This window comes from Mustela erminea, chromosome 5 (genome assembly GCF_009829155.1).
Source record: "Mustela erminea isolate mMusErm1 chromosome 5, mMusErm1.Pri, whole genome shotgun sequence".
Classification (NCBI taxonomy): Eukaryota; Metazoa; Chordata; class Mammalia; order Carnivora; family Mustelidae; genus Mustela; species Mustela erminea.
In genome coordinates, this window is record NC_045618.1 from 6,101,349 (window position 1) to 6,124,945 (window position 23,597).

Below are 23,597 nucleotides of genomic sequence, written 5' to 3' on the forward strand. Positions count from 1 at the left end.
CAGGAGCCGCCTAGACGGCCTGCCTCTGAGGGAAAGTGCGGCGGAGTCCAGTGGGTTCAGAGCCAAGATGCCACCAGTGGCGCAGGCTGTAGGACACGGGGCACTGTTGCTTGTTGGGTAAAAAGAAAGCAGAAGCCCCAAAGTTCACATTAACTCAGGCATTTCATTTCTTTTTTCCTTTTCTTCTTGGCTGGTTCTTTGTTCTGTCCCTCGTGCTCTGATGCAGTGCCCTAGCGGGAGAGAAGTAATGCTCAAATGTGATAAGCCTGCTCAGAGGCCGTGGAAATAAAAACAAAAATCCTTTATCTTCTCATCAAAGCCTGTGGTAGTCCTGCTTTCTCCCCTTCTCCGAAAGGTGGTTCTGTCTGTGGAGGAACAGGGAGGCCTGCCACGGGGCTGAGCAGCCAGCACCAAGGCCCTTCTGCAGGGCAGAGGCAGGGGGCGAGAGAACAGGCGCCTCTGTGCCTCCCCGAGCCCCCTGACCGCTTGGGGACGGGCATGGGGCCAGGTGCATTACTGCCTGCGGGGTGATACGTGAAGAATGCAGCTTCGCGCTCTCTGAGAAGCCGGCAGTGTGAACTTCCACCCTACACACACCTGAGCTGCGGCAGTACGGGGAGCTCCCTGGGGTTGGGTCTACAACCTCACAACTAAAGGGCACGGGGGCGGGGGACCTGGAAAAGCCGCACCTGAGCCAGGCAAGAGGCAGAGAGGTTCTACCAACTGGTTGCTGAGCCACAACCCTGGGGCTAGTCACCTTCCAGGGGTTCAGAAGGTCACGAGAAAGACCCACAGTAAGAACTTGTGTCCTCACCCCCATTCTGGAAAGGTCTGCCCCACCTGTGTGCTAATGTGGGGGACTCCCATGTGGTCTGAAATCTGCAGTCCTTAGTGTCGGCCTTGCCTGCCTGGCCTTTTCCTGGGGGGGGGGGGGAGGGCTCCCCGCCCTCCTGGGCTGCTCCCATCGAGGCTACCCACAATCAGGGGGCGGCTGGCATCCTGCGCTCTGGTTGGAAGCAGGCACTGACCTCTTCGGGTTCATCCGCCTCCTCATCCCGGAGAACCATGTCCAGGATGTTCCCTTTGATCTTGAAGTCTCGCGAGGTGCTAAGCTTCATGTGCTGCATCAGGTTCACCTAGGACAGGACCGGGCTGTGGGCACGTTCTCCTCCGACCAGAACAGGCCCCGCCAGCAACGGCCTCAACAACCCTTCAGTTCCTCCTTAAAGCACACACACCCATGGCCTTTTCCCAGAGTTCCCAAGTGATAGCTGAACTCAGGGCATCAGACCACGAGGAGCATAGAGAGAGGGTTCTATTTTCTTTCCCACCACTCTGTGCTGCTTCAGTCTGCGCAGCCCCTCCCAGGTCCGTGGGAACAGTGGCACGGCTGTGTGTGTTTACCTTGGACTTCTTCGAAAGGTGGATGAGGAATTTCTCATACTGCTCAATGGCGAAGATGAGATTAGGGATTGGCTTGGTTTCTCGGAGAACTCTGGCCTGCAGGGCAAAGAAGGGAAGACCTGAGTTTCAGGTTCAGAGGTTTCTGAAGTCGTCCTCTGAAGTGGTCGGCGGCAGGAGAAAGCTAGTCTGTCTGCCAATCAAACGCAGGGTTCCTTATGTTCTGGTAACCTACGATTTCTGGCAGTTAATCTCGTCAGAGGACGGGAGAGAGCACTGAATCCCCTCGATAATCCCCTGGGATTTACGGTTTTATAGACCACCAGCTGAAAGAAGGGCCTCTTGGAGAAATCTGGTTGCGTCCCTGACCTGATACCCCAACACCAGGAGCTCATTCTGGTGCACACTGCTGTGTTTTTTTAATTTAATAAAGGCCACGAATGAGGATTTGGGGGGAAAAAACAGGACCTTGGAGATAATTCTGTATCTGAACATTAAACTTTTATTTTTCTCAGGCCCATGTCCTACAGTATGATGTACTGTCAAACCCATTTAGCTAGTCCACTTGATAGGCATCTCGGTTTTTTCAGGACTTGCTTTTACAAACAACACCGCTAGGACCCTCCTGAACGCAGGCTTCTAGCCTCCACTCCTGTGGGAAAGGGCACGAGTGGGGTCGGAGCTCCTGAAATTCGGCAGTTGCCCCCAATGCTGCGGACGGGACCTTTGCCAGCAGCGTCGTAGAGCGACCTCGTCCCTGTTCCCGCCCTGCCCCTTTCTTTTCCTTCAGGGAGCATCTACTGGGCTCATTAACTTTTCCTAAAACAACTCCCTCCCAATGAGAATCCTAAACCATTGTCATTTTTAAAGAAAAAGCTTAAGATGTTGGAGGGCTTCCTAAATAAAATATGTGGCTTTTGGTTCAGAGGGAAAAAACGCTCCCTCTGAACACAATCTGAGCCGAGCAGCAGCCCCACACACGTTTCGGTAAGAGCGTCACGAGCTACAAAGCACATGGCCCGCAGCTGACCAATCTAGGGCTCAGTACCCAGAGTTGTTTAACCACCGCCACTGCCATGACCAAGTGCAGGGCATTTTCATCCCCCCCAGGAATTGCTACCCGTTTCTGCAGGCTCCCCCGGCTCTGGACCACCACTAATGTATGTTCCATCTTTCTAGATCTGCCTGTCCTGGACCTGCCCTGTAAATGGAATCCCGCCACACGTGGGCTCCCAGGGACTGGCTTCTGCCCCTGCATGCAGTCACAGTGGCCCAGCACCGTGTCTGCGAGCGGCAGCTGCTTACCATGGCTGTGGCAACCGCGGCCGCTTTCCCCTTCTTCTCTCCTGTACATTTCAGGCTCTGACTCTTCTTGTTCTAAAGACACAGAAACAGATTCTCTCACTGTCGGAGATGCTGGTGGTAACTTCCTAAGAAGGTGATTACGGCAGAATATGGGGGGCCTCGTAAGGGGACCAAGTCTGGGCAAAGAGAGAACCAGCGGCAGATGCTGGAAAACGGGGAACATTTTGTGACGCTTTATGATCCTCAGACATTTTGGGGGTCTTGTTGGGAAGTTTACAATCTTGCTCTTAGTACTAGCACATGGAAGTGAAGGCAGGACTGACTGTTCTTACACCAGGCCAGCCAAGAGGATGGTGACAATGGGGACTGTTAGGATGGTGGCAGAAATTCGATTTCCCCACGGGGCAGTTGGCTCCAAGGGTTTCCATGAAGGAGAGGAAACCAGAGGCGGCTCCCAGGGCCTTCCGTCTTTCCACTTAGGGACCGCAGACACGTCTCATGTGCCATGTGGTTACGAGCTTGAGGAAGGTTTAAAGATTCCAGGAACACGTACCTGTGTTGTCAGTATCGCAGAATAAAGAGCTTATTCTGGGCATAGAATAAGGGAACCGAGGATAAGGCGGCAGAGTACAGACCCGCACTGCATGTGAGCTACGCAAAACACGGGCACTTCTACCTGAAGGGGCGTTCTGTGCCTGCCTGTGGATGAACATGCCTACCCCACGCCACAAGTCAGAGAATGAGAAACAGAGACCTGAAAATGGCGAGAAGCGTACCACTGGAACCACGGGAGAAGCAGGAGTCCATGTGGCATGTCCTGGAAACTGAGAAATGGCAGGGACTCGAGAGGGGCTGGTGTGAAGAAGTCTACTTTTAGCTTTGGAACACAGGGTAGAGGGCGAGGCCCTTTGAAGAGAGGGGCAGGGAGGCTGCCATAGACAGAACTCTGCTGAAACTCCTTCAATCAGTCCCTGTCCACTGCCCATTCCTGGTGATACAGGAGGACTAAATTCCCAGCTGGAGGAGGCATCTTTTATTTATTTTTTATTTTTAAAGATTTCACTTGTCAGAGAGAGCACAAGCAGGGGGAGTGGCAGGCAGAGGGAGAGACAGACTCCCCGCTGAGCAGGGAGCCTGATGTGGGGCTCAGTCTCGGGACTCTGGGATCATGACCCGAGCTGAAGGCGGACGCTTAACCGACTGAACCCCCCACCAGGTGCCCCAAGAGGCGTGAAGAGGCAAGCTCGGAGCAGGACGCTAAGGGGTTTGCAGTATTGGTTTTCGTTGCTTGTGTCCCACTGACAGAGACCCAAGGCTGTGCGGGGAAAAAAGAAGCGGCTTTAAGAGAATAACAGCTCTCTGAATCACGTGGGAGATGCAATCCTGGTTTCTGGCTGAGCTGGAATTAAAGGAACCAGAGGCTTTTTGCCCAAGGTTGCTCACGAAGCACGTCTCACCGTCCGAGAAGAACGTCCGGCTGTGGATCAGCCGACTCGTGTATGGCTTCCAGTCAACCGCGGGTGCGGCTGGGGAAGGCAGCCTGAGAATTCGCGAACTGGTTTCTGTGTGATGCGGGGAAACAGTCTAGGAGAAGCCTGGAGACTCCCAGCAGACAGTGCTTGAGAATGGGCTGAGAAACACCAACTCAAGGCCCTCTAACAGCTCACACGCCCACCAGCGTCAGCGGGTCCTGGAGCAGGCACTGGCCAAATCCAGTCCCTGCTTGTCTTGTCCGAGCCGCTGCCCAGGCGGCCTGACCTGCCCCTCTGTCACGACGGCAGAGGCGGGCAGCGTAACCGACCATAGCCTGCAACGTTTACTCTCTGGCCTCTTAGAGAAAACGTCTGCTGACCCCTTTTGTGGGGCCAGACTATCTGGGCTCAGTGTCTGCCTCTGGACTGGCTCTGTTCTTTGCATTCGCCTCTCCTCCTTTCCAGTTGCTTACACGGGGCAACTCCTGACTCACAAGGTAGTGAGGAGGAATAAGGGGCTGAGGGAGAGAAGCCTGACCTAACGCCAGGCCAGGATCCTAGAGAGCCCGGGGAGGGTTCTCCGCGTGTTCGCCGCTCTGGTGAAACGAATATGGTCTTACAGCACTAGTTTCCAAGCTGTACTCTTTGGACTGCTATTCTGCCAAACGGCACTTGTTATTTAATAAAGGAAAAAAAGAAAAAAAGTTCTTGAACGTGAAAAGTACACGGAACGTATTTAGTCAGCGTGGGACCTCTCGGCCACTTCGCTGTGCTCATGAGTACCGTGAATCTGTAAGGTGAGAAACATGTACAGGTACTTGCTCAGACTCTTCCTTTCTGAGGACTGTCTCAGTCTGTACAGTCAACTCTGTGAAATGGGGCCTTCCTGGAGACGGGGAACTCCAAACCTGACCAAGGAGAGGAGGGATACATCCCCTATTCAGACAAGAGACGGGTCTGACAGGACGGCACCTACGTGAACATTTCTGAGCAAGCACGCACGCGAGATTAAAGGAGAGGCCAGAATCAACAGCTTGGTGAGAGCAGGCCTATGCTGTTGCCAAACGGGAGGCCTGGCCCAGATCGCAAGCATGGTACAAAGGCAAGATGACAGAACCTTAGCTATCAGTGCACGACTCAGAGCTCCTCTGGCCCAACCCAGGTGACCGGCCCCTTGGTCACAGATGCACCAGGGGAGGGGAGGGAGCCCCCTTCAGGCACAGAATGAAACAGTTACTGACAGGAAGATGCGTCTGTGCACAACCCAGAGGTAGAAAGCACGTGGGCACCGCTACAAAGCGGTCCCAATCCACCGCTGTAACAACTGGTTCTGGACTTTTGGCTGAGGTTGACTCAGTGCACATCTGCTGGGTTCGGTGAAGATGAGTAACGGCCCGTGATACTCTTCACTCGACCTGGGACTAAGTGGCCTTGGGAGACCGTGGGTCGTTATGTATTGAAGCTACAGGGTCTCAACTGGGGGTGATTTTGCCCTTTTGGGACATTTGGCAATTTCTAGGGGCATTTCTGGTTATCACAACTGGGGGCCGCTACTGGCATCTGGTGCGTAGAGGCCAGGACGCTGCTAAATAACCCAGAATGCAGGTTAGAGGCCACACATCAAGGAATTATCTGGCTCAAGAGATGTCCATAACGCAGAGGCCTACAATCCCCGTTTAATAAGCCAAAGTAACAATTGTCAGGTATGACAAGAACCTGGTGGTATCTGTGACTGGCGGACACTGAAAATTCCTCCTAGTCCTGCAGGAGCCCATTACTTTCTTCATTTAGGAGGAGGAGAAAGGGGTCTGGGCACCGGACAAGACTAGCCCACCTGCCCTCCGCTCCGTGGAAGGGCTGGGCCCCCACGTACGCGCACCATCAGACGTCAGCCTTCACGTGCCCACTGCTACTTTACTCACTCGCCGCAGGACAGCCCACGGCTTGATTTAGAATCAATACGAACCAAGTCGCAGTGCCAGCAGGCATGTTCCTTCCCTGCTCCAAATGCAAGCGGACCACTTTCTCCAAATTAAGAAGAACTTTTTTCTTTGCATGACTAAAGGTTTCTTCGCTGTAAATACCTCAAGCCTTGGCTTCCACTTCCAAGTGGGCACCTTTGGTTTATGGCAAATAGGGAAGAAACTGCATGGACACTGGGCTCCCGGGACCACGCAGTCCCCCCCGGAGACACAAGTCCCTTCCTCCAGGCAGATCTATTCTGGTACTGAGTCACTTACCTGTATGTAAGAAATGAAAGAATAGCATAGGGGGGTCAGATGAGAACCGGACAGTTTCACCTGCAGCAAAAGACAAGGAAACCAATGTAACTGCAGGAAGGGACGGCTTCCCCCATTCCCAGGAAAAGCATCTTCAACTCACCAGCTTTTCCATATTTTTCGGAATTCCTCCGGCGCTCTGACACACCTGGAGATACTAACCAAAGATTCCCAGATTAGCTGACATCCTCGGTCAACGTCCCCGTCCCCGGACGCCTGCAGCAGAGTCACGAGCTAAGGGAGTGGGACTCGCTGCTGGCAGCCGAGGGAAAGGAAACAAGCTCGCACGTTCATGGAGAATCCTAGCACTAGGCTTCCTCTGTTCCTTCCTCAAAGCTCCTGAGCCTCCCAGTCACAGACAACGAACGAAGGGCTTCCGTTTCTGACTCGTTATCTTACTGCCTTAAAAGCTCTTCAGGCCAGTGGCTCCTGCATCTAGAAAACCAGTGACTTTCCTGTTTTTCCTTTAAAAATGCCAGTAAAGAGAAGAGGCTTTCAGTATTTCCAGCAGGGAAGTTTAAGAGACACACCGTGTGGCCAGAGCCGCACCTTCTGAGATGGCCATGCTGCTGCTTGGGGACACCACACGGCGGTCTACCGTCCTTTCTGGGTTGTCTAGGCCCTTCTAGGTATTTAACATGGATCACTGCTAGAATCAGAACCACATCACCCGTGCCTACTTCCTGCTGAGTGTCTGCTGAGGACCAAAATTATTCCAAGTGCAGGAGAAGGGTTCCCTGCTGACAGACACTAGAGAGCATCAACTCAAACCCAGGGCAGAATATGCCTCGCATTTAAAATTAATAACCTTTCTCCCACCCATGCACCTGACCTGTAAGGCATTTAACACCTACTTGTTAAAGGAACAAAATAAGGAATAAACACTTCTTTAGTGCCCAGACTGGTTTGAAATAGTACCATTTTGCATGCAATGAAGTGTCTGCTGAATTCTACAGCCGTAGATTAGATTAAGTCCTAAAGAGGCGCTCACTCTCAAGCGGATGCCACACACTTAATGCCCGCCCCCCAAAAGGATGGGGGAGACCTCTAAAAGAAGATTTAGAATTACGCCGTCAACTGCTATTTTTTCCTGGCCTTTGGAGACACCCGCCACCCACTGACCAAACCAGAATCAAACCACAGCCTGCACAAGGGTAGGCAAGAGCTCTGCAAGGGGGTCTTCCCCCGCGGAGAGCGGGGCCCTGGCTGGGTCTCCAGCTGGCTGGGGCGACAGGGCAGGAGGGACGCGGGTCATCTCCCGGATACTCACATATCTGACAAGTGCTGTGAGAATGGTGTACATTTTGCAAAGGTCCTTTAACAAGATGTCCACACAGCTGCCCGATGGCAGGGCCGTCTGTACGAGCTCGTGGAAGAAGGTAAGCAGAGTTCCCAGCTGCATGATGATGGCTTTCTCGATGGGATGATGTGGGCGGGTTGCCTGAGAGGAGGGCTCTTCTGGAGGGAAATGAAATTGGCGCACTCAAAACCACTGACCTGATTTTCTGGTTAAAGTGAAGGAGATTTAGAAATCTACTAAGCGTGATGAAACGGGAAGTTTTTGCGGACAACGAGCATGCAATCCATCATGCACAGTCAATCAATAGCCCTTCTATCATAAGCCACACTACCGTCTACTTTTTCCATCGCACTGGAAATCCGGCTCAAGCCAACTAACAAACGAGCTGCACTTTCCCCCGCTCACTGGCTTACCAGCTGCACTTTTACGCAACCTGGATTTTACACAATCTGGATTTTACGCAATCTGGATTCTGGGGACCCGCTCTCATCACAATCCTTGTGACTCCACCCTGAGCGCACCTTACCTGACACAATTTCTTGGCTCACTTGTCCCTTAAGCTTGGTGATCAGCCAGTCCACTTCTTCTAGGACTTTTTCAGCCTGACTCAGAACAAGCAACTGTAAAAGAAAAGAAGGCCTGGCATGGCTCCCTGCGTGCAGCTGTTGGAGCAATAGAACCACCAGGTCCGTCCAGAAACACGAGCCACTACAGTGTGCTCTTCGCAGGGAGTAACATGGGAGGAATGACAAGGCCGTTTCCCATGGCTTGGTGGTCCACACTTACACACACAGTAGGAGCAGCTGTTCTCAAATTCACCATCGCGAAGTGGTCCGTTTTCTCTACCTCTACATCCTGAGGAGGCAGAGAGAGAGGAGATGGGATTGCAGGAAGGCTGGGCCCCGAGCTCCAGCCCCAGTCAGCGTGTCGCAGCGAAGGCTCGCTGCCGTACCTCGTCTATGTCTCCGAGATGCCCATGGATGTCCTGGGACAAGTCACGCAGCAGGGTGACGGGACTCTTGTACAGAACGTGGAGGCTGAAGAGCAGATTCATCAAGCCCTTGCAAAACGAGGGATCCTCTAAGAGTGGGAAGGAAAGAAAATGAAAAGGTAAGCTCTGACCCAGTCAGTCTTCAGGGGACAGGGGGCCTAACCAGAAATGCAGCCTGTCGCGTACCACGTATGCTATCCCAGCACTGGACACAGTCGTCCAAGGCAGCTCTCCCACAAGCTACACTCCTGTCCACAGGGCCAAACAAGGCAGAGGTTTCCTATCATTCTCCGGTCACTATTGCTGAGGAACTAGTGCCCAGATCAAGAAACAAAACACTACCAACACCTCCAGAAACCCCCTCCTACCTCACTTGCCCCAGCAAGGCACCTGCTCTCCTGACTTCTACCATCACATCTGGGGTGTCCGATTTTGAACCTGATCCAAATGGACTCATGCGGGAAGCATTCCCTCTCAACGGGTCTGTGCAAGCCCTGCGTGCTGGGTGCTGGTGGCCTGCCATTCTCACAGCTGCTCAGGGTTCGGCTGCCTGTGTGCATCGCCGCGCCTTCACCCCCTCCACTGCCGACCAACACGTGGGTTTGTTTCTACCTACAGACACAGTGCGGCCGGGAGAACCCGGCGGCCTGCGGGGCCCAGAGTGGGGCTGCTGGACCGTGAGCACACACCGCCCAACCGTCCTCCCGTTGGCTACACGAACGAGGCCTTCCGCCGGTGCTGAGCGGGAGGGCCGACCACTCTGTGTGCTTACCAGCCACGGGCATGGTTCTTTTTCATTTTGGTCACTCTAGTGACTGTGTAATGAATGCCTTTCCTTTTTTTTTTTTAAAGATTTTATTTATTTATTTGACAGAGAGAAAAAGATCACAAGTAGGCAGAGAGAAGGGGGAAAGCAGGCACCCCGCAGAGCAGGACTCTGAAATCAAGACCTGAGCTGAAGGCAGAGGCTTAACCCACTGAGCCACCCAGGTGCCCCAGTACCTTTCCTTTTCTAAATACCATTTGGAAATGATGATTTTACATAAAGCCTAAAAGGAAACAAGGAAGGAAACTTACCCTGGTTGTTTTCCTTGCAAATCTTTGATGTCCAGGATAACATCTGCACAAACTAGAGAACATTCAGATATTAAAGAAACATGCCACGAGACAGACAAATCTAGCTGTTGTCAGACGACAAGACACCTTTCCAATTTTCATCACCTGCCAAAACATGCGCCTGCATCTAAGGTGGAAATCTACTAACAGTGTAAAAATAAGCCAAGAATGATAAGAATTACAAATCCTTCTCTTGTAATGCAGTAACATCTGACTCAATTCTCAAAGTCTGTGCGCTCATGAAGGGCTGAAGGTCCTGGCATCTAGGCTCTTGCCCTCTAAGCTTCCTCCTCCCACTCCCACCATGGTCCAGGGCTAACGCGCCTTTCCCTTTCCCATGCCTCACACACTTCACATCAGAGACATCTTTAAGGAGGTCAGTCTGCCGGGGAGATGCGGGAGACGAGAGTAAGATCTGGCTATGAAGAGAGCAGGATCAGCCTCTAGGAGCCGGAAGGCCAGAGGAGGCTAGAAAGGAGCAAGGAAAAAAAGGAAGCAGCAGCACTCCAGACGGAGTTTTCTCAGGTAAGGAGAGGAGGCTCTAGGTCTTGGGGCAGCAGGGCCCTGCGCTGCCAGACGCACATTCGAGCTCACTTCAGCAGCTCTTTGGAACAGGTTTTCAGCCATAAAGGCAAAGAAATGCAGTACGCTTAAGTACAGTAATAACTCAAAGTTTGACCTCTTGGGGTAAAAAATAAATTCAGAGGCTAATTCTGAAAGGTCTCTGTGAACGGATGTAAAAAGGTCTCCAGAACACGGTGTTAAAGTAATAAGCAGGAGGCAAACAAGCTTTTGCGCAAAGACGGACAGGGCTGGGAATAAGAATCCATGTTCATATTTGCTTCCGCAGGAATAAAGAAACTCTTGAAGGACACATCAGAAACGAAAAAGGTTATTTACTTATTTGGGCGGAGAGAACGGAGCAGGTGTCCGAGGACAGGGGCAGCAGAAAGACCGTTCGCTGCGAATCTTACCATTTCCGGTTCTCAAATTACAGGACTTTATTATCCATTCAAAATGAAATTTAAAAAAATTTGGGCGAGAGTACCTGAAGTTACAGGGATAGGTGGTTCATGCATTTTGAATGAAAAAAATTATCCTGTATCTATGAGCCTTTCCAAATCCATCTACTTTCCCTCAAACCTCCCCCAGCCCCGCTGCCCCCATGGCTGTTTCCTTCCTCGTGTTCTGTTTGCTGCAGCAGCAGGAAACAAGGAGGCGGAAGGCAGAGCGGGAGGAGCGGCCGCTGCTAGGACGACAGGAGTGGCTGGGAAGAGAGACTTTCTCTGGGCCACGGGGAGTAGGAACAGGACGCTAGGGCTGGCTTTGCAGCACTCCGGCACCGCCCAGGCTACAGTCCGCTCAAGACTAGCTCTTCTGGAGGCAAGGGCTCACGTGGGGAGCCGGTCTTCCTCACGGATCGGGAAGCAGATGTGGTCGGAGCACACAGCCCGAGGCATCAAGGGTGCTCTACGGCATCCTACAGGGGAATTGCTCCACAATGGATCAGACCTACAAAATGGGGCCCCTCTCTTCCCTGTGTGTGAGCGCTCAGGTGGTCCACGTTTCTACGGACGTGTGCTTACCTACGTGCACATACACACAAGCCATCTCACAGAGTTCCTTCTGCTTTGGGACTATAGTCACGCTTTCTGACTTAATCCCCCTTTGCTGAATTTCTCCCAAACTTCGCACCAGCTGACCTTGCTGAGAAGGTCAAGTGCTCCATGTCAGCTACCTTCATGATAATTCATACACTTTGCTCTTAGAAAAGAGCAAACACCAAGAGTGAGTAAAAACACAAGCTAAGAAGGTTGAAGTAACCAAAGATAAACAAGATCTTTTTTCCAGAGTGCTCACTGCTGACAAGGGTCAGGGCAGCGGCCAAACCAAGAGCTGTGTATGCTCATGCCCTCCACGGCTGCACGTAATTACATCATGGTAGAAGCACCATATGAGAAAGGGTGCATTTTCCAGATCTTCTACTACTTAGAGATATAAAGAGGACAGTTAGATATATACAGTTGATCCTTGAAAACTACAAGGGTTAGGGGCACTGACCCCCTTAGCAGTCGAAACTCCATGGAGAACTTCTAATTCCTCAAAAACGTCACTACTGATAGCCTGCCATGGACCAGACGTCTGCCTTACCGATCGTATCAGTTGTCAAGTAGCACTTATTCTGTATGTTGTATGTATTATATACTGTATTCTTACAATAGGTAGGCTAGAGAAAGGAAAAGGTTATCGAGAAACTCATCAGGAGAAAAGATATTTACAGTACTGTGCTGTATTTATCAGAAAAAAATCCAGGTGTAAGGGGACCCACAGAGTTCCAGCCTGTGTTACTCAAGGGTCAACTGTACGTCTAAGATGCAGGACTCCTGGCCTTCTGAGGGGGGCTGCCGGAGGGCTGCAGCAGCAGTGCTCCTACCTGAGGGGAGGAGGGCTCCAGCAGCTTGGACAAGTTGGAGAGAACAGTGACTAGCAGGAGGGCTTCTTTGCTGTTGAAGTCTTCCTCTTGGCCGCTAAGTAAGTTCAACAGAGACCTCTAGGAAAGGAAGGTACACGCGGAAACGTTAGCAGGCATGTTCCTGTCACAAAGAAGAGACATCTAGCCAGAGACTCCTAAGGCCGGGACAGAAAGGATTCAAAGCGATCAAAATCCCAAGGGGACAAAGCCTGAAAATAAACCTGGATTGAACAAGTCATTTCCTACCCTGTTCTCGACCCAAATCTGAGTGTTCCCTTGAAAACTATGGACTCCTCCTCCTCTAACCCTCTGCCAAATGGGCGTTAGGAATGAACAATGCAGTGCGCCCAACTTTGGAAGGCTCGTAACCCTCTGAGGCCCTCCGCGGACGTCGGGCGTGGACGGTGCCCCGGCCCCAGCTCTGCCGCGCCTTCCCTTGCCCTGTCTCCCTCTCGCCACCTGAAATACTCTTATCTGTCAGCCGCTTTCCCCACTCAGGGAAAGCTCTCCAAGGGGAGGGATTTTGTTTTTCTCCTGTTACACCCCCAACACCTAGAACAGTCCCTGGCACATAGGAGGAGCTCTGTAATTGTATGTTAAAGAAATCCTCTGTGACAGAAGATCCTGATATTGTGACAACCACTGGTTAGAGACTGGCAGGCTTCACTGTCCGGTCTATGCAATCCGACAAAGCCAGACCATACCACGCGCACGAGGCAAAGACATGCTCCATACACTAATGGGCCCCCGGCCACCTCTTCTTACCAACTCAGTGACTCTCGGAGGCGACGGTGCCACAGGCCATTACCTTCACGCACAGAGCTATGTCCTGCTGGTTTGGATGATGACCCAGAAATCCCAACCTTCTCGCTCGCTGTCTGCCCGCCCCCACCAGCTGGCCCAGCCGACAGTTCCCCTGCAGGGCCCTCAGGCAAGCAGGGCAGCGTGCCCGGGCCTCCTACCTGGAACTGCCGGATCTGGAACGCTGCTCTGTGACTGATGCTGTCTTCCGCCTCTTCTCCCTCATTATCTGTGACATCTAGGAAAGGAAAAGAATGTGATCTTCTTTGAAATGGACTGACTTCCTATGCTTTTTTGGCCTTTTAACATTAAGCTAAAATTTTAGAAACCAAAAAAAAAAAAAAAAAAAAAAAGTAAGTCTGGGGGCAGATTTAAATGTATTCCTAACACTCTGCAATTTTGTAGCACTATCTTTCAATTTGCAGTCACGTGTAAAAGCCGGTAAATGCCAATTCTGAATCCACTAGATGTCACTCCTTAGCAACAAACATTAGGACTGCTCTCAGGTGTCCTCTGGTACATGAGCAAATAGAATCCAGAGGTTTGGTTAAGAAAGAGAAAACCACAGGAAGCCAATTTAGCAAAGCTGAAATGCTCACCCAGAGCCCTGAGAAAGTGGTGGATCTTGGGCTGATAGAACAGCGACACAGCACCGAGGACCTTCTGCAAGCCCTCCAAGCACAGCAGGGAGATGCTCTTCCCTTTCTCTTTCTTTCCTAGATCTTCCACTGAAGTAGGGATGGAGGTGTATCTCCAAAGTAAGACCCTGAGGAAAAGAAAAGTGGTTAAGCAGAGATTTTATTTTTAAGTCAGCTCTACATCCAACATTGGAACTCATGACCCCGAGATCCAGAGTCGCACATTCTACTGGCGGAGCCAGATGGGCGCCCCAGAGAAGTAATTTTATTAATGTCAGGTTCAGGGAGGTACAGTTTTATATGCCATAAAATTCACATCCTGTACATGTACCGTTCAATGCATTTTAACAAACTTATACAGTTGTGTAATCATCCCCACACCCAAGGTATTTCTGTCATCCCAAAAGCTCCCTTACACCGCTCTGTACCTCCCCGCCGATTTTCCAGTCACTGATCTGATTCCTCTCTATGCTTTTGTTATTTACAAAACAGCAGGTAAAAATGGTAGCTCTTCAGAGTCTAGTCTGCTACTAGCACTGCTTCTGAGAGTCAGCCGTGTAGCAGCATGTGTGGGTGGTTTATCCCCTTTATGCTAAGTAGCATTCCCCTGAACACATGCACCAGTTTCTCCACTCAGCTGGATACGGATGTGGGAGTTGTTTGCAAGTTCTATTAATCACAAACCTTTATATGGACAGATGCTTTCACTTCTTTTGGGTAAATACCTAACAGTGAAATGTGTAGCTCATACTAGGTGCGTGCTTAACTTTTGAAGAAAATGCCAAACTGTTTTCTCAAGCGGTCGTACCTTTTTACATTTCCATCAGCGGTGTGTAAGAGTTCAAATGCCTCCATATCCATGATATTTTGGTATTGTCAGTCTTTTTATTATTTTTTAGTTTATGAACTAATTATTGTTGACCATCCTTGTGTGTCCTTATTTGCCACCTACTGGTCTTCTTTTAAAGTAGCTGTTCAAATATTTTGCCCATTTTTAAGTTTGGTTGTTTGCTATCTTAAACTTATTTAAGCTTGAGAGTTCTTTATATACTCTGGCTACCAGTCTTTCATTAGACATGTGCTTTGCAAATATTTCCTCATCTGTGACTTGTCTTTTAATCTCCTTAAGAGTGCTTTTCAAAGAGCACAGCTAAATTTCTTTTTTTTTAAATATAGCTTGTGCTTCTGGTGCTCTAAGAAATCTTTATCTAAAATAAGATCATGGGGCGCCTGGGTGGCTCAGTGGTTTAAGCCGCTGCCTTCGGCTCGGGTCATGATCTCAGGGTCCTCGGATCGGGTCCCGCATCGGGCTCTCTGCTCAGCAGGGAGCCTGCTTCCCTCTCTCTCTCTCTGCCTGCCTCTCCATCTACTTGTAATTTCTCTCTGTCAAATAAATAAATAAAATCTTTAAAAAAAAAAAAAATAAATAAAAATAAAATAAGATCATGAAGATTTTTCTGTTTTCCCCTAGATGTTTTACAATTTTTGGTTTTACATTTATGTCTCTGACCCATTTTAAGTTAAAGTTAATTTTTTATGATGTGTGGAATGAATAAAGGTTCATTGTTTTGAAAAGTGGATGTCCAGCTGTTCTGAGGTGCTTGAGTGGCTCAGTTGTTAAGTGTCTGCTTTCAACTCAGGCCCTGATCCCAGAGTCCTGGGATTGAGCCTGGCACAGGGCTCCCTGCTCAGTGGGGAGCTTCTTCTCCCTCTCCCCTTCCCCCTGCTTCTGTTCCCCCTCTCACTGTCTCTGTCAAGTAAATAAATAAAAAAATCTTTACAAAAAAAAAAAAAGGATGTCCAACTGTTTCAAAACCATTTGTTGAAAGAATTTTTTTCTCCATTAAATTACTTTATCATCGTTGTAAAAAACCAAATGAATGTATTTGTGGGATCTATTTCTGTTCTACTCTGCTCCTCTGATTCTGCCAATATGACACGATCTTAAATAAAGTAACTTGATATGACTTGAGAGCAGGTAGTGTGAGTCCTTTAACTTGGTTCTTTTATTTCAAACTTGTTTTAGTTAATCTAGGTCCTTACCTTTTCCACATAAATTTTAGAGTCATCTTGTCAATTACTAAAATAAAGCTTGATAGAATTTTGATTAAAATTGTGTTGAGGGCACCTGGGTAGCTCAGTTGGTTAAGCCACTGCCTTCAGCTCGGGTCATGATCCCAGAGTCCCGGAATCGAGTCCCATATCGGGCTTCTCCTGCTCTGCAGGGAGCTTGCTTCTCCCTTTCCCTTGGCCTCTTCCCCGTTTGTGCTCTCTCGGTCAAATTAATAAATAAAATCTTAAAAAAAAAAAAAAAATTGTGTTGAATCTATGGGTCAATCTGCAAAGAATTCACACCTTGACAATACTGAATCTTCTAATCTGTGGACATTTTTACATTTTACATAAAATCCATCTTTACATTTACTTGGGTCTTCTTTGTGCTCTAATGCTTGAGTTTTCATCACATAAATCTTACATGTTAGATTCGCAAATAAGTTCACATTTTGTGATGTTACTGTAAATGGTCCTGTTTTTAAACTTCAATTTTCAATTGTTCACTGCTAGCATGTAAATAAAAATACAATTTTTAAAATACTGCCCTTGCTTTCTGCAACCTTGCTAAATTGCTCACTTAATACATCTAGTAGCTTTTTAAAAATGTCTTTGGAATTTTTTATGCAGACAACCATAATATCCCTGAAGACCCTATTATTTCTTCCTTCCCACTGTGGATGCCTTTTATTTCTTTTTCTTGTCTTACTGCACTGGCTATGCCTCCAGTATAATGCTGAACAGCAACAGTGAGAGCACAGGGGAGAAAGCATTCAGTCCGTTTAATCATTAAGTACGCTGCTGACATAGGTTTTCGTGGATTGATAAAATTCTCTTTTATTCCTAGTTTGCTCAGAGATTTGATCACAAATTTATGTTGAATTTTCTGCATCTAGTGAGATGATGAGAGTGTTTTCCTTTAGTCTGTTGATATGAATTATGACTCATTTACACATTTTGAGCCAACTTTGCATTCCCGAGAAAATATTGTGCTTAATTACATCATCCTTCTTACAACTACTGGGCTTAACTTGCTAATATTTTTTATATGTATATTCATAAGGGAAATTGGTCAGTTTTCTTATGATGTCTTTGACTGGGTTTTGCATTGGGGAACTGCAGGCCTCATAAATGAGTCAGGACATGTTCCCTCCTATTTTCTGGAAGAGTTTGCATAAATTGGTATTCTTTCTTTCTTCCTTTTTTTTGTGGGGGGCGGGGGGGAGAAGGGAAAGGGAAAATCTTAAGCAGGCTACACATCTAGCACAGAGCCTGATGCAGGGCTTGATCCCATGACCCTGAGACCATGTTCTGAGCCGAAATCAAGAGACAGATGCTTAACCGACTGAGCCACCCAGGTGCCCTATATCATTTCTTCCTTAAATATCTGACAAATTTCATCAGTAAGACATCTAGGTACAGAGTTTTCTTTGAGGGAAAATTTTGAACCACAAATTCAATTTCTTTTTTTTTTTTTTTAAGATATTATCATTCTGTTGAAGTTTTTATTTATTTGCTTTGACAGAGAGCACGCATGCAAGCACAAGCAGGGGGAGTGGCAGGGAGAGGGAGAAGCCAGCTCCCTGCTGAGCAAGGAGCCGGATGCGGGAGTCAATCCCAGACCCTGGGATCATGACCTGAGCTGAAGGCAGATGCTTAACTGACTGAGCCACCCAGGCATCCTAAAAGATTATGATTTTAATCAATCTCTACACCCAATGTGGGGCTCGACTTACAAACCCCAAGATCAAGAGTCACATGCTCCTCTGACTACCCAGCCAGGCACCTCTCAATTTCTTCAAATAGGCACAGGATTATTCAGTTTATCTATTCCAGAGTTCAAAAAAATTTGTCCATTTAAGCAATCCCGTTTATTGGCATACTGTTACTACAATTTTTACTGTTTGTAGAATCTATAGCTACTATCTCTTCTTCCTCATATCTGATATTTGTAATTGTATCTTCTCTCTTTCCCTCATCAGCCTGGTTACAATTTATTGCATTTACTGATCTCAAAGAATCAGCTTCTGGTTTTATTCATTTTTCTCTGTTGTTTCTTTTTTCAATGATTCTATTTTGTCTTTATTACTTCCTTCTACTAACTTTCATTTTAATCTGTTTTTCTTTTCTTAATGTGGAAATGTACAGATTTGATTTTTTTTCCTAATGTAACCACTGACAGTTACAAATTTCTACCTAAGCACTGCTTTAGCTGAATCATACAAATTTTGAAGTGTAGTGTTCATTTTCATTCTATTCAAAGTATTTTCTGACTTCTGACTTCCTCTCTACGAGTTATTTAGAAATGCACTTAATTTCCAACCATACAAGGATAATCCAGTTGTTTAAAAAAAGATCATTAAAAATTAAAAATACTTTTGCTACTGCTTTCTTGTTTAATTCTGTTGTGCTCAGAGAACATACTGATTTCTATTTTAAAAATGTGTTGTTTTATGGCCCAAAACAGGGTCCATTTTGATGAACATACCATGTGCACATAAAAAAAAAAGTGCATTCTGAAGCTGTTGTTCAATATTGTATAGATACCCATGAAGTCAAGCTGGATGACAAGTGCGGCTCAAGTCTTCTATGTCCTTCCTGATATTCTACCTACCAGTTCTCCACTGATTCCTGACGGGGGATGAGTTATTTTTATCCCCTTCAGTGCTATCAGTTTGTGCTTCAAGCATTTTGGTCCTTTGTTCTTGGGTGCAGATACAGCTAAAATTGTTATGTCCACCTGCTGATGAATTAGTCATTAGGTAACAGCCCTCTTTATTCCTGGTAAGAAAGTAACATTTTCTATGTGCCCAATGCTCCACAGCAAAGCAGGACTAGAAAAAAAGACCCAGAACTAGTGAGCGCACTTTTAAGGTATGCCCAAGTTCAAACGGCCTTCAACTCCTCCCCCAACTTCCCCTGTTGGAGATTCCACAGCAAGTGGAACAGGTTTCTGAGGGGACAGTGACTTACCGTGTTATATCACAGAGATTCTGAAAGACCTTCTCCGGGTTTTGGCCATCAGGGCCACTCACATGCCCCGTTTCCTTGAGCTGCTGTACCTTCTGCAGGGCTGCGCTCACCGCATGGCGCATAAACTCGTTGCTGGACCTCAGAACAGAAAGGCTCTCTTCGTGGCTTTGGGTACTGTCCCTAGAGAAAGAGAGAGAGAGAGAGAAGAGATTCTGTTACTGCTACTGGGATCCGGAATTCGGTTTTAAGAGCAGAACCTAGGAAGCTCTTAACCACAGCCTCCAGGCAGCCCACGCCGGCCACTGCCACAGCTTCTTTTTACGACCCTCCTTCTCGGGGTGACCTCCTTTCCTCCCCTCCCCCAATTCCTTTACTTGGTAAGATTTAAATGCCAGTTTCCTACATGTTTTGTTACTGTTGTTCCTTTTTCAATTCATTGGTTTTTCTTTCTTCCCTTTTTATCTGTTACAGTGTTCAAGCTACTCACGTTGATTTTCCTAGAATACCTTACTGTGATCCATTCCTATCTTTTTGTCAGTAGGCCACTGTTTCTAAATTTTTTCTATTAATAATTCAAGGTAGTTCTTTAAAGGAAGACCTAGAATTCGCCAGCTTTCATGTCAAGAAGCTTACAAACCTCCTGACTTATTGATTACATATACACTCAGAACTGGGAATCCAAACTAGATAATACTAGTAAACCTGTTACTATCTTTACTGCACAGATGTCTTTAAGCACTGTTACAAACTTACCTGAAGAGAGCAGTGAGCAGATCAGACACAAATTTCATGGACCAAAAACTTTCCATTTTGTTGGCCGTTTTAGTTTTGCCTTTACCAGCTTTCTCATTAAGGATGTCAGAGAGTTTCTTGTAACACATAAATAAGCTCAGAACCTCCTCAAACTTGTTCTTACTATATAAAAGGTATAAAAGGAAAGAGACCATTAAGGTCAAGCATCAGAATACTGTGGTTTACTTTCACAGCCAATAATAAGAACATCACAATGTTTCTTCAGATGTTCTCTTTTAAACACATTATAAATGAATTAATTGGCATTAAGTTCCAGATCTCTCTAATTCATCTGTGTTATTTTCTTCCTCTCTTATTTCTACCAGTCAAGGCTGAGCATGAAAGTCCAATACTACCAACCAAACCAAATTTCTCTATTGAAGTCAGAACTTCTTGAGTTCAGGGTCTGGGAACTTGGAATAAATAAAAGCCTGCCACCCCTGTGGTGTATGTTTGGTGTCCTCTGGTAGAAAGAGCAGTCTGGTCTTAGGCTAGATGTCCACCTAAGAGACAGTGTCACAGCCTGTGGTCTGTCCAGTGCCCACTGTACTGTCAGAGTTAAGAAACAAACAAACAGGGGCGCCTGGGTGGCTCAGTAGTTTAAGCCTCTGCCTTCGGCTCAGGTCATGATCCCAGAGTCCTGGGATCGAGCCCCGCTTCGGGCTCTCTGCTCAGCGGGAAGCCTGCTTCCCTCTCTGTCTCTGCCTGCCTCTCTGCCTACTTGTGATCTGTGTCTGTCAAATAAATAAATAAAATCTTTAAAAAAAAAATAAAATAATAAAAATAATTTAAAAAAAAAGAAACAAACAAAGAAAAAAACACAACATAAAATGGGAGTATTCAAATTGCAAAAAGAGTTGTAGCAATACCTTACCTAAAATTACTTATGGAGAAATTATATTCTATTAGAACCTCACAAATTCCCATCACAAGAGAAGCAGAGATATTGTTTTTGATGCCAACACCAGTGCTCTGAGAAAAATCTGCTGATTTATCCTAAAAGAGACAAGGTAAAGATTAATGAGCTACAGGGGCGCCTAGCTGGCTCAGTGAGAAGAGCGAGCAAATCTTGATTTCAGGGTTGTGAGTTCAAGCCCCATATTGGGTACGGAGTTTACTCAAAAATAAAATCTTTAAAAAAATTAGTAAGCTACTAAAAACCTACATCACCTGAGATTAAGCAATTACCAGTTCAAAGTCCTCTAGTTCACTCTTAATCATTCTACTAGTAATAGACTCCAACATATCCTCTAACTCTTGGTAGAACTCTTCTTCCTCCTCCTCTTCTTCCTGCTGTAGGGGCATCACTCTACTCTTATACCAGACCAAACAGTGCTGGACACAACACAGCAGATGATCCTGTAGAAGAAAATAGTAAACATTTTTGAGTGTTTAAGGGACAACTTAGGAGGCTGTGGGTAATCAACAGATAAAATTCTTACCCATAAGGCTAAAAGAAGTTCCTCATTAGCATCACAAACTAAGTCAACCCCAATTAGCAAAACTGGAAAAAATTGAACCAACAAAGGCATCCTTTCCTGACCTTTCCCCAAAACTGGCTTTGTGAGTACTGGACACCTCAGACAGCAACATCAGAATGTGCTACTTCTGATCTGGTGGAAATACCATGGAGACTGTCAAGTGAAATTCTCTGACCCTTGAGTCCCACAGGCTGTTTTAAAGACAGGGGCTTACGTTGAGGGCATCTTTAGAAGACCAACAGAGCATCTCCATCTCATGGCACACACAAGAAGACCCATTTATGAAGGCAGGATCTGACAACTTAGAGACCACTTCCCTCCCAGGTCACGAGCTCTAAGTTACTTGGGATAGTGAAGTTTCAGTTTTCATCTCTTTTCCCTATCTCTCTGAGGCTAGAGCACAAGAGCAGAAAAACAACCTATCCCAGTTCCCCTGAAGGTTCGAGAATGCCAGTTCTAGCTCAGCATAAATCATACACTCCCCGCCTCCAACTAATGAAACAGGTTCCCTGGGTTCATCTGCTACTGGGTGACCTTCATTCCCCATTCCAAAGTATATTTTAAGTATATTATATAGTCAAAGAGTCATAAGTGGGAGACAAAATGCTCCTTGGGGGAAGTGATGGATGTCTTGATTTAGTAAAGTGCTGACGCGGAGCTATCTTACTGACAAATCCAACATGGTGATGGATCAGGAAAGCTAAGGAGGGACGATTTAAGAGTAAAATTTCATTGGGAGAACCGGAAGAGTGCTTTCAGGAAAGAGGTCTCTCCTGAAGACTGCCTCTATCAACAAGGTTGATGTTTTCACTTAACAGTAAAAATAATGGTAATAGACGGACCAAAAGACTCACCAGTGGTTCTTGGAGAGAGATCTGATCTCCTTTGGTCAAAATACAAGCTTCTAATTTCAGAGGCGGCAGCACATCAGGTTCTGGCTCATAGAACTGTTTTAACTATATATGGTAATGAAAAAAAGACACCACGGCTCATGAACGCTTTCACTTCTTTCACTGGTCGAACTAATGGTACCTTTAAAGTCCAATACCTTCTAAGATGTATTTCCCAAGTGTCCAAAGAACAATGTAGCAAAATTTGTGTTGCTTGGCCTCAAGCATGTCCTTTACCCTTGCTTCAGGCATCATGTGAGATATTCTTTCCTACTCCATTTCCACTAACTCTCCAAAACACATCGCACACTCTCACACCAATTTGTAAACCTGCATAAGCAATCAGCATTTTCAGTATAGCTTGATAGTTAAGTAGAGGCTCCAGAGTCAGAATGGCTGAGTCCAAGTCCCAGGACAACCACTTATTAATAATTTTGGTAAAAGCATCCATGCCTTGGTTCCTCATCTGTGACGTGAGATTATTATTACTATAAACCAATAAGGCTGTATAAGGATTCAACATGCTTACACATGGAAAGTGCTGGAAAACAAACAAACAAACAAACCCAAACTCGCTACTTAGCACATAATAGTGCTCAAGAAACAATAGCCATTATTTTTCTTCTTTTTACTTTTGAAGTCTGCACACTCTTACTGGCCCATATACTAACCTGAGTTGGGAAGCACTGTTCTATGGTTTCATCACAATTTTTTTTTTGCTTGTTAAGTGTGTGAATGTTGATGAGCTGATTATTACAGTTTGAAATGCACACTATAGTTAACAGGATATAAATTTTTGAGGCCCAAAGGAAAGCTTTTGATAAACAGTATAGTACCTTCCAAATATTTCTACACATCTGAGATCTTAACTTCAAAGGCAGCTTCTTCGGTAGAACTATAACAAAACAAAGGCATACAGAAGTGGGGGAAAAGGGAGAGAAAAAGAACTTTCATTTTTAGCAAGATGGTAGACAAGGCATCTGGAGAAACCCTCCTGGCAGAGAACAATTTAAAAAATTGTATTAAAAATTTTAAATAGATAGCTAAAATGATGAGAAAATGAGAGAAGTCCTCAGACATCTGTTTATATTAGAAAATGTCATAAAGTATGATTCTAGCAACTACATGAACTGAACTCTGAAACTGGTGTTAAGGCAGCACCTGCCAATCCTGGAGGCCGACAGCTATAGTTGTAAGGTTCAGGGACCTGAAGACGAAGCCTAGGCCGGCCCTCATGGGGGAAAGGCTGAATCAGAGAACCTCACACAAAGCTGGAATTCTCAAAAGGAGATATCCTTTATGGATAAGCCTTAAAAAAATAAATCTACCATATGGAAAAGGCTGGTAAGGATATGTACCTAAATGAGCCTTGACTTTAAGTAGAAAAGGGAAAAAGCCGCTCCACCCCCAGGAATTTCTAACCATAAGCTAGTCTCCAAATGTAGTTTGGGCTAGAATTCACATCACTTCTGTGGTCTGAAGAAAAAATAAGCCAAAAATTCAAAGTTTAGATTAAAGAAACATAGCACATACCTCCCAAAAAAGGGAAGAGAAGGAAGAAGAGAAATAACTAGATAATTTCAAATTTTATACAAACTAGAAAAAGAGGAAACAGTCCTCAGTCATTTTAACT

The 23,597-nt window shown here is 46.7% G+C and overlaps 1 protein-coding gene across 5 annotated transcripts in view; it reads right to left on the reverse strand.

Annotated features, from left to right (window-relative positions):
• Window positions 1-3: 3 nt before the first annotated feature.
• The window catches only part of FANCI (FA complementation group I), an 85,006-nt gene continuing 61,412 nt past the window's right edge, over window positions 4-23,597 (reverse strand). For 2 of the 5 annotated variants that reach the window (XM_032342040.1, XM_032342041.1), the window contains exons 20-36: window positions 21,929-22,030; window positions 20,782-20,952; window positions 20,468-20,589; window positions 19,555-19,716; window positions 18,802-18,981; window positions 13,738-13,904; window positions 13,300-13,376; window positions 12,299-12,415; window positions 9,826-9,877; window positions 8,710-8,837; window positions 8,544-8,612; window positions 8,284-8,377; window positions 7,728-7,915; window positions 6,561-6,614; window positions 6,419-6,478; window positions 2,707-2,778; window positions 1,032-1,500 (exon numbers count right to left, since the gene is read on the reverse strand). In XM_032342040.1, coding sequence (XP_032197931.1) covers window positions 1,213-1,500; window positions 2,707-2,778; window positions 6,419-6,478; window positions 6,561-6,614; window positions 7,728-7,915; window positions 8,284-8,377; window positions 8,544-8,612; window positions 8,710-8,837; window positions 9,826-9,877; window positions 12,299-12,415; window positions 13,300-13,376; window positions 13,738-13,904; window positions 18,802-18,981; window positions 19,555-19,716; window positions 20,468-20,589; window positions 20,782-20,952; window positions 21,929-22,030 — 2,103 coding nt within the window. In that variant the 3' untranslated portion in view covers window positions 1,032-1,212. Of the gene's footprint in view, window positions 231-1,028; window positions 1,501-2,706; window positions 2,779-6,418; window positions 6,479-6,560; window positions 6,615-7,727; window positions 7,916-8,283; window positions 8,378-8,543; window positions 8,613-8,709; window positions 8,838-9,825; window positions 9,878-12,298; window positions 12,416-13,299; window positions 13,377-13,737; window positions 13,905-18,801; window positions 18,982-19,554; window positions 19,717-20,467; window positions 20,590-20,781; window positions 20,953-21,928; window positions 22,031-23,597 lie in introns of those variants that run through there. The other 3 variants (XM_032342044.1, XM_032342042.1, XM_032342043.1) reach the window with 3 other exon arrangements.